Source organism: Acanthochromis polyacanthus, chromosome 6 (genome assembly GCF_021347895.1).
Source record: "Acanthochromis polyacanthus isolate Apoly-LR-REF ecotype Palm Island chromosome 6, KAUST_Apoly_ChrSc, whole genome shotgun sequence".
Taxonomy (NCBI): Eukaryota; Metazoa; Chordata; class Actinopteri; family Pomacentridae; genus Acanthochromis; species Acanthochromis polyacanthus.
Genome location: NC_067118.1, coordinates 35,329,520 through 35,340,377, shown reverse-complemented (window position 1 = coordinate 35,340,377; position 10,858 = coordinate 35,329,520). Strand labels below are relative to the sequence as shown.

Sequence of the window (10,858 nt, the reverse complement as noted above, 5' to 3'; positions counted from 1 at the left end):
TCAGGTTGACAGGCTATTAAGTGGGCTGTGTATTGGGTTATAAATCAACCCATACCGCAATGGGTGAATGTTCCCAGCATGGGAGGTATTCACTTGGCTTATTGGGTATTGCCTCATACAACATCAGTCCACTTGTGTTGATGAAAATGGTAGGCTATAGGATTGAAACCAGGCGATAAAATTTATAGGTAATAGAGTATACGCATTTTATTATTTTATTGTGGCCACTGAATGGAATGTAAATGGAGCTACCTGAAAGCATCACTTAAGACAAGAGCAAAAACCTCATGTGTTTTAAGACACAATAAAACATGGACGTGTGGTATAACTGAAGCTTGGTTGTCTGTCGGTCTGGCTTAAAGTAAACTTGAGAAAAATGTTGGAATTGGCAGCTAATCAAACAACAATCAATACCTATCAGTTATCTGGAAGGCTACCGGGCTGCTGTCCTTAGCTGACATACTGGAACCAAGTCAACTGAGACATCCAGAGGGAGCATTAGACTCCTCCTAATATATGTCTGGCAGGAGAATGAGATCACCCATTACATTACTTTGGTGCTTAGAGCTGCTCGAGAGGGAGAGAGATGAACACGAGAGAAAATGTGTGGGAAATGAAATGTGAGAGGGGCAAATGATAGAAAGAGGAAAGCGAGAAATAACTCGAGCAGCAGTTAAAGGAGCAGAAGGGTAAAGCAACACGAGGAGAGACAGCCCAGCTACGAGGGGAAGTGTTCGACTCGACTACATGGCAGTGATACAAAGAAGTGTTTGTACTTGTCCTACTCTGTGCTGAACCAGAAGTCAAGAGGCTTTTGCTCTCCTCCCTCTTCCCTACTCTCCCTGCCTCACTTCCCTCCTTTCTGGTTTTATAAATAGGCCACTTTGCCTTGTCAGTAATCCATAGAGAGCATAAGATTCACTTAAGGGGAATAGCAGGACACAAAACCATTTAGGAGGTGAGGGTTGATAGTCCATTCAAATATACGTTCTGTAATGGACATGAGAGCAGCCGCACCAGTAGTGCTTTTGCCACTGTATAATAAACTTTTTGTTTCCTCTCTTACAGCTTTACTCTTTTTTGCTTTGAAAAATGCAATGTGTTGCATACATTTCCTTGGGGCACTTTGATACAGGTCATGAAGAATCATTGATTTTTGTTCTTGTTCTTCTGTTCATATAAATTCTGAGTTGTGAAATACATCACATCTGGTTTTGGCTTGCATGACAATTTAAGCATCATTCTCAAACAAGATCCAAATCCACATGCAAAAAAACATAGCAGTAGCTTGAGGTTATCATAAAGATGTTATCATTTATAATACTTTTATTAATTTACAATTATATAATAATATTCTCTACTGATCACTTTGTATTCATTTAAAGTCCATGTAAAGGGCATGACAAGTATTCAGATCCATTTTTACTTTGTGTTTAACAATGTACAGTTTGCATCTTGGTTCAATCTTTTCCATACAATGGCAGAAAACAAACAGTTGTTTAACAGATAGCTGAGCATTGACCACCATAACAGCAATACAGTCAAGGGACTGAGGATTATCTGAGTTTCATCCACATATATATGTGAATGGCAGAAAGTTGAAGAAGGCAGATAAAGTAGATTAAGTGGAGATGGTGTCTGGGGGTAAACATGTATTAAGACAGATATGACAGAATAATACAGAATCTATTCGACTAAGGCCTGCATGTGTTTTTTTAGGCAAACCTCAGTCCCTGTACTGTGTGAGGCTCAAAGATGAGCAAAATGCTGACATTCAAATAGAAAAACATGGTGAAAAAAACAAACAGATCAGTTTTAAACTGTCTGATGACACAAACAAGGTTGTCATAGAAATGTTTTATATATATATTTCTTAATATACTTCCATATATTGTCCCTGGAGCATACCAAAGCTGAGAGAATACCCTTATTATACAACTTTAGTTTCATGAATTCAGCAAGCATACATCTTGATTCCCTACTACACAGGAATCTATACATGGCAGAAGCTTGTTTTAAAGCTGAAGCTTTAGGCATTTTAAGACATCATTAAAGCAGCTGTAAGTCTTTGATACATTTACATGGCTACAGGTGTGTAAACCCACCAGCAGCAGGTTTAAGTCCATTGTGACCTTCAAGTCTGATAAAGCCACAGGTGGACATGTGTCTTGACAGCAGACATGTCCGTAAAGGTTCCTGTTCACAGGCAGTGTGTGTACACGGGCCATATATGTTCAAATGCCCGGCGGTGTATAAATGTCCTGTCGTTTATGTTGTGAAGTACAGAGATGATGTGACTTCCTTGGTCAGATCCTGATGTGCAGCCCTGTTGGCTTCTCCAAGAGAGTGCTTTTTATCTTGACAGAGTGTCACTTCAATTGTGTGCTTGGTAACAAGAGCAGAGAAGACAGCAGTTCAGGTCAAGCTTAAAGTGGCATAGGTGGTCAAGAACAGTTTAGAGAAATACAAGTACACATCAGAGCAAAAAGCACAGAAGGGTGTGGGAAGTGTTATCTTACTTTCATTATCCCATTTTCCTTCCCTACATTTCCTCTCCTTCCTTGTATTTCCTCTCTTCCATCCCATGTAACAGGCCACGGCTGAGGCTGCACTTTATCTCAAAAGTCAACACATGCTCATAGATCTAATCTGTAGCGAGTGTAGTAGCACATTACTTTCAGTTTTGTTCCTCAATATACTATGTGCATATGTTGAATATATACTGTACAGTAGACAGACTGTAAACAACGTGCCTAGATGGGATAGAGTGCACTCACTGAGCACCATTGTCATCCTGATCTGGATTCAAGAAAAGCAGTGTTTTCCAAAACTCCTACCGCATAGTCTCTAAAAGCTACGCCCTCAGCCTGCGTGCATCTAAAAGCTCTCAGTTTCTCTCACGATCCCACACTCTTTCTCTCTCACACACTCATGCACAGACGACACTGCACACACAGTGTGATGGAGCTATATATCAGAGGTTGGGGCACTCAGACAGTTCCTTGGAGCATTATGATACACTTGGTCGAGCAAAAACTCTGACTGACCAACTATGAATCTCTGGTGCATCCATTGGACTGGCGGCAGATCGTAGCTGTTGTGCTTTGATTATGTGACACAGTTACTTAGGTTGTGACTGCAAAAGACTGTAAAGTCTATAGAAGTGAAGGTAGTGGGATGTTAGTTAATATTTATTAACTGTGGGTCTTAGGCATAAGAATCCCTGATCTGGAATCCAGAGTATAAATTTGAAGTCTCACCTCACCATGCTGTGTTTTCTACACCTCTCAAACTTAACCTGTTTCCTCTCATGTTGAAGCTGATGTTACTCCCTTAATCTACATAACACTAGAGATAACAAATTGCCTCGTGAACACATAAGTATTTTACATGGATTGCGATGCAAGCACTAATCTTCTAGAGACATAGGAACATATTTAAGTCAGTTTGCTGTTTGAATATTATTCATACTAATGCATGCTACAATGACTACTTTACAGGACATGCAGCTCTACAAAAGCAGAATAGCATTTTTTGATAAAAAGGACACATAAGCTACGTCCTCTATTATATCGTCACAATGGACCACTGGAATGATTGCTGAAATTGCATGGATACAAAATAAGACAAACAGAACTACTAAGACAAATAAACTGTCTTTTCCAACTCGAGATGCAGTGTGCCAGGTGGCAGCACGCAGCAAAAAAAAAAAAATGGGAACACATTTTTGTTTGTTTTTAGTTTGTTGCAGAGGCAGACAAAGTTGACTAATTCTGATGTATTTGTTAAGGCGAGAAATCAAGAGGAATGTAGGCATGAAAGGCTAAAATGATGTGGCAGTGGTTTCGGTCTGATTAGTCACGTTTACCAGTAATGCTAATTGCTAATGGGCTTCTAGGTACCACAAGTAAACTTAAAGTAAACTTTGAGGCTGACTTTGCTCCATATCAGATAACCAGCAAGACTCAGTACAAAACTGGCACTGCTGGTATGACAATCGATGGACCTTAAAGGTCTCTCTTATTTAATATTTTAGCGCTTTACTTGCAAATCTGTGATTTTAAGCCTTTGGGGTAACTACCATAAATCCTTAATTAATTAAACATCAGACGAGTTAACTTTGTTGCCTTAATTCCAAAACTGTGTTGACATTAACTTCAGACAACTCACTAAAATGTAATCCATTTGCCCCTTAATCTCATTTTATCTACTCCTACAAACATGGAATGCTATGAAGTCAAGAACAGCAACATCTTTGCTGGGCAGTGGAGTCAAACTGAACACTTTACACTGTACGTCTGTGACAGCGGCAGCCAGAGACACACTTGAAAGTACAGTTAAGAGGATGAACAAATAGGCACTCACTCCAAACACTACAACGAAAATATTCTGTCTCTCACTCCACATTAGGCATGAAAAATATAAAAATATTGGTGAGAAGCCCACATTCATCATGTATTAATCATATTACTAAAAAAAAACCATACATAATTACAAATCAAATGAACACACATCAAAAACTAACAAGATATTCCATTTAGAGAGATATTTCTGTTGTTAACCTGTTAGTCTGCATTGGTTACAGACAATAAAAAGGCAGAGTCTTGGCAAGTGTCTACACATTACATACATACTGTAAATCCACTTGAGCTTCATCAAGAAGAAACGGCAGGAAAAGAACTTGGTGTGCTACTGTGGTCCAGAATTACAGCACAGTCTTCAATCTGTTGGTCCCTACAGAGGCCACTAACTTGCAGACAGGATCTAGTGAGAGCCAAAGGATGAATGGTAGTGCATTTTCTTTGATAGAGAAAGCAAAATAAAATAAATAAAAAAATAAATCAAAATTGACCATTTGGTCATAAAGATATTCCTATAATTCTCTCTTATTCTCTGTGTTGCTCAGTTCAGTGCTGCCCTGATACAACAGCTGTGATCTCAGCAATATGTCTTCCTCTGAGTCAGGACCTTGGCAGTTAGAGCAGCAGATTTTAGTTGTTCTTGAATGCTGATAATATGGCTTGTGTTAATCACAAGGTAGTAGGTTAAGTTACATGTAAAAAGGAAAAAGGGTGTCTGATGTAAGTTATTGTTTCACTTATTTTCTCTAGAGCAGTTTGAGCACAAAAGTTTAAACTAGTGGTCCCTTTATGTTGGTAGTATTAATTATTAGAGGTTAAGCTACTATTTGGCTACTGTTGCAAGCAGGACAACTATTGTCACATAGGTAAGACTAATGCCATGCAGACACTAACAATGTCCTAAATAAGATGGGTGGCAGTATTCTGATATGCACTGATAGGTCCATATGATGTAGAAGAACATGGGTTGTTCTCTGTTGACCCTTTCTCCATGTTAACCTCAGTCTTCTGCTTGGTCTACTTCCGTACTGGTCCCCTATGTTGGGCAGTACTGGGAGTCACACCTCCATATTCCTGCTACAACCTCTGTAGATCCTGGCAAATGCTACCCGCATACAACAGCTCACATTATACATCTGTACGCATCTTAGTGATGTTTACATAGTTGGTGTTGGACAAGGTGCAGTTTCCTGTTTTCCTGCTCTCTGGTCTGAAGTCCTCGGTGCTATGGTTCACAGCCTCCTGGATCTCCACATAGTCAGATTTGCTGAGAGTTGATCCACTGCCGCTTCGACCTTCTTTCTTCAGATCATCAGCTGAGCTGGCTTTAGGCACACTTGGAATGTTCAGATACTGTGCCTGTTCCTCACCCTCTGTTTCTCTGTGGTAGAAGTAGTTGAAGTTAGACACAATGACAGGTACAGGCAGGGCGATAGTCAGCACACCGGCAATTGCACAGAGAGACCCCACGATCTTCCCTCCAATCGTTGTTGGGACCATGTCTCCATAGCCTACAGTGGTCATGGAAACCACTGCCCACCAAAAGGCCTCGGGGATGCTGTTGAACTGGGAGTGTTCTTCATCTGCTTCCGCGAAGTAGACTGCACTAGAGAAGAGGATAACGCCGATAAACAGGAAGAAGATGAGGAGGCCCAGCTCACGCATGCTGGCTTTTAGCGTCTGTCCTAATATCTGGAGACCTTTAGAGTGACGAGACAGTTTGAAGATACGAAACACCCTCACCAGACGAATTACACGGAGAATAGCCAAAGACATAGCTTGCTGGCCTCCCATGCTGTCCTCTGGGCGCTCCGCTAGCTCTGTGCCCAGGGTGATGAAGTAAGGAATGATTGCCACAATATCAATGATGTTCATGATGTTGCCAAAAAATCCAGCTTTGCTTGGACAGGCAAAGAATCTAACAAGAAACTCAAAAGAGAACCAGATGATGCAGAGGGTCTCTACGATGAAGAAAGGATCTGTAAAATATGGTGAGCTGTAATCGGTAGAGGTGCTGTTGGACCCGTACTCGAATAGAAAATGATTCATCATTTCTGCATCATCATTTCGGAAAACTGGCATTGTCTCCAGACAGAAGCTGACAATCGAGATGAGAATCACCATGACGGAGATGATGGCAATGATGCGAGCTGGTCCTGAGCTCTCTGGGTACTCGAACAGAAGCCACACTTGCCTCTGAAACTCATTCTCTGGCAGAGGCCTCTCTTCTTCCTTTATGAAACCTTCATCCTCCCTGAAGATTTCCATAGCCTCCTCACCAAGTTCATAAAACCGGATCTCCTCAGAAAATATGTCTAGGGTCACGTTAACAGGCCGGCGTAGTCTCCCTCCAGACTGGTAGTAATATAGAATTGCATCAAAACTTGGCCGATTCCGGTCAAAGAAATACTCATTCCGGAGAGGATCAAAATACCTCATCCTTTTTTTTGGATCACCTAGTAGCGTCTCTGGAAACTGGGAGAGTGTCTTTAGCTGCGTCTCAAAACGCAACCCTGAAATGTTGATGACCACCCTCTCGCAGCACTCGTGATCCGGCTCTGGGTCGTACTGGTCGTGAGGCTGGCCTGGATGTGCTGCCGCTTCGTCGGCAGGGTCGCTGGTAGCAACCGTCATGATGGAACAAGATGGGACCTGCAGCTTTCAGACAAGGTGGGGCCACGCTGGGCCTTGAGGAAGATAAAGGCTTCACACACTCGTGGGTTCAGGCACTGGCAGGAAAACCTAGAGGACGGGACAGAAAGCAGAGGAAGACTGACATATTAACATGATTACTGCATGTTTCATGTTTTGCATGTGATCAGCAAGGAAACCTTTACTCTCAAACTGAGTGATAAATGGAGATTTTAAGTATGTAGTTCTAATCCATTGATTTCACTAAACCTAACATCTTTCTTCACACTCAAATTGTCAGGATTTCCCAGAAATACATTGCTATTTCCACACCTCCGTGCAAACAGAGAAGAGCAAAGAAGATGAAAATAACAAGCAAGGGGGGGAGAACCATTTGAGCACATTGGCTCCATTGTGTCTGTGTATTAGGTTATGAGTTCTCCCTCATATGAGCACGATGCAGGATCAATATGCTAGCCAGTAATACTGTATCCACTCTCACCGGGCTGCAATTACAACCGACAAATCTGATTATATGCTGAGTGCTCCATACAATCTCTGAGATAAATTTGCTCTTTCTGTATGTGCAGTGTGACCAACATTCCCTCCTAAAGCTGAGAGGAAAAAAAAACTTCATCAAGTCACTGATCAAATTAATCGATTATCATCACACTATATTTAGGGGGTTGACATTACCCCCTGCTGAACTGTTTGAAACTCTAAAGGCCACTCCACCATGCACTAAGCCTGTTTCAGGTCACAGATGTGATTGCAAAAGGAAAAGTTGCGAATTAAAATCAGAATCTCCTACCTATTTGCACTTGTCAGGCTCTTTCACAGTTTGTCCTCTGGGCTCTATAGAAGTGTCCGGTCCAAAGTCAGCCCACCCTCTCAGGTCCTTTCTGTCAAATCATGTATCACCAGAAGCTCCGGCTCTGCAGCAAAGCGGCAGTGGGGATGGGAGAAAGGGACAAGGTGTGAGGATGCAGGAGTTACCTCCCTCGCCCTCAGTAAACCAGCAGACAGCTACATGTTGTCATGCAGCCACTCTACAGGTTGAAAGCTGGTCGGAGGAGGCGACAGTAGGAGGAAAAGTGAAAAGCAAACATGCTGACACCAGCAAAAAAGAAAGAGGGGAAAAAAAAGACACCCTCCCTCCTCAAAACAATCATGCCGTCGCCAGCAGCAACAACAAACAGCAAAACAACAACAAAAAGGCGATCCTCCAGCCTGGTATCTGCAGAGACGCACGGAGGGAAGGGATGGTTGCGGGAGGCGCTGCTGGCACTGTTTCTACCAGGGAGCACCCATGCTTCAGCAGATTTCATCTAGGGCGAAATCACCTGTTTGATCCCCAAACCACTTTGTTTGTTTTTTAGTTGTTAATTTTTATCTCAAAGATTCACAATTTAGTCATGCATCTGTGCGCAAATTCCACCATCCAGTTTTATTTGTTTCTGAATATGAAGACACCAGTGACGCGCATTAGTAAGAATCAGAGGCTTATGTTCACTGCCCATAACGCAGTCCTCTTTTGAAAGGTTACGAAGAAGAAAAAAACAGTACAGTGTTTCATAAATTTGCAGCCAACTTCATGCACTGAGATATTCAAACATGTTGTAGTTGATTGACAAGCGCGAGTTAGTTTTGGAGAGGCAGGTGCCAGACATGCTCAAGCCATTTGCAGCCCTTAATATCCCGTGTGGATCACGGGCAGCCACAGCAGACTCCATGCACTAAAGCAAAGCAGCACAGCATCATTCTGTCAGGCTACAGCATCATAGTGGCATGCAGGAATTCACCGCGATTCTCTCGTTACGCATGTATGTGTTTTTTTTATCCAGTTTGTCTCCTCTTAAAAGGTGCCTTGAGGTCGTTCGTCCGCGCCTTCACATTATCTCCAATCCTTCCCTATTTATTGGACTAATCTGTCCGGCGGCTGTGTCATCTCATCACGACTAACTGTTGTCGAGCTGCCGGCTCTTCCCGTGACTCTCATATTTCACCATATTTCACCTTAGTTGAGGTGCGTGGGCTGCAGTTGGGCATTGCAGCGCATACTAAGAGCTCCGTGCGCGCCTCGCCCCATCCCTCTGCGCTCCCCCCTTTTCCCGACACTCCTGTCCTCGCTGTTTCACATTAAAGAGGAAGCGTCGCCCACTACCAGAGGAAAGCGTTTTTAAACCAAACACGAGGATAAATAAATAAATGGATTCACGAGAAACCCAATAAAACAGCATTTAGAAACAGAAGCAGATAAAAATAGATGAAATTGCTGTAAAGGGCATGGCTTGCGCTGTGCCACAACTTGACAGCACGCATGCCCATAACGTGAATTCAATCTGGGTCAATGTCACACTGAATATAAACAAAATCTTTTATAGACATATGTTTTCTTTTGGTCTGCAGGAATGTGTAGGGAAATTCTGACAAATACAGCTGGGAAATGAAGAAATGAAGGAACCAGCAGCTACAAAACCTGTGCACATCTGTTTCAAGAGAACACCAGAACCCCAGGTCCAGATGCCTGAGCCATCCTCCTGACCCCATGAGTCACTTTAATCAAAATCCTCCTCCATATTCTCATTTGAGTGCTTGACTGGGCTTGTAGAGTCTTGGATGGCTGCCGCTGTGCACGTGTTGTCACAATTTACGTCTCTGCACAAATATAGAGTATGCTCAAACATTAGGGTAGAAGATTTGAACTGTGTGAAGGAAAATGTGTGAGCAGCCCAATGAGGTCATTCAGAGGCAGGCACCAGAGTTGTTGATTTTGCTTTGATCATTTACAGAGCTGCATGCTACATCACCATCCTGCAATTACTGTCCAGACCTATTACACACACATAGAAAACACACTCTCACACACAGAGGACTCATGCTAAAAGCTCTTAATGCACTCGCAAACTAGATGAAACTCATACCATTCCAACAATTACGATACAGCGAAATTAACTGGCGCACTTTAGTTTTCCTCCAGTCAGTCTTCCCTGGCCTTCTTTCCTCCACAGCTTTGAAAGTGGGCCAGGTGGAAACCCAGATCTGTCTCCAGGCAGAGAGCAAGAACTGCATATAAGAGAGAAAAAGAGAGACTCCACAGCTCTCAGGGGAATACATAGGGGAATACTACATGTCCTTCCCCATGTGTTCTCCTTGCTCTGCCATTCTCTACGCCGCCCAAGGACAGGTTCAGCACAATATGCAATCCTTCTCCAATCAAAGTGTCAAAAATACCGATTAAGATGATGACATAGGGCCACAGGGACTGCAGCGGTAACTCACTCTGTGCCGAGCTGATAACCAGCTCGCCGCTCTGGCTGAAGGTCTCTATGAGGAGCTATCGACACTTATACATAAGTAGACTGATTGATGGCTAGGAACTCTTAAGTCCTCGTCATCTGTGAATGTAAATGAAGAGGGCCCATTTCTAAATGCCGGGCAGTTGAGAGCACGGCCAGCCAATATCCAGTGCCGGGTGTCAGGAGTGGAATGATTCATCATCCACCACATTCACAGCCATTATATATAGCACAGTTTTACTCGTGGTAGGGGAAAGAGGGCACTTAGGTTAGACTATGGGATATGAAATCGAGTTTGTCGAGACTGAAAAAGGGGTGAATCCAGGCCTCTGACTGCAATGTTTTATTCAGTTCTTGCAACTATTTAGCATTTCCTTTGTGAACACATTGACAGTGATTCATGTTACAGTTCAGCACTTTGAACCATGAATGCTATTTTAATCTGAAACAAAAACATTTTATTTAGTTATGCGAAATCCTATCACCAATCAGCAGTAAGTAATAAACGGTGAATATGCTTTTCTTGCCTGTGCCATCAGTTACCACTCTCAGATCTTCTTGCAGAAA

The 10,858-nt window shown here is 42.6% G+C and overlaps 1 protein-coding gene across 1 annotated transcript; it reads right to left on the bottom strand.

The window, feature by feature from the left end:
• Window positions 1-1,288: 1,288 nt before the first annotated feature.
• Window positions 1,289-9,239, bottom strand: kcna2b (potassium voltage-gated channel, shaker-related subfamily, member 2b). Its single transcript, XM_022191796.2, has 3 exons — window positions 8,795-9,239; window positions 7,804-7,927; window positions 1,289-7,103 (listed from the first exon to the last, which is right to left on the bottom strand). The coding sequence occupies exon 3, from the start codon at window positions 6,993-6,995 to the stop codon at window positions 5,490-5,492; it is 1,506 nt and encodes a 501-aa protein (XP_022047488.1). The 5' UTR covers window positions 6,996-7,103; window positions 7,804-7,927; window positions 8,795-9,239; the 3' UTR covers window positions 1,289-5,489.
• Between the last annotated feature and the right edge of the window lie 1,619 nt (window positions 9,240-10,858).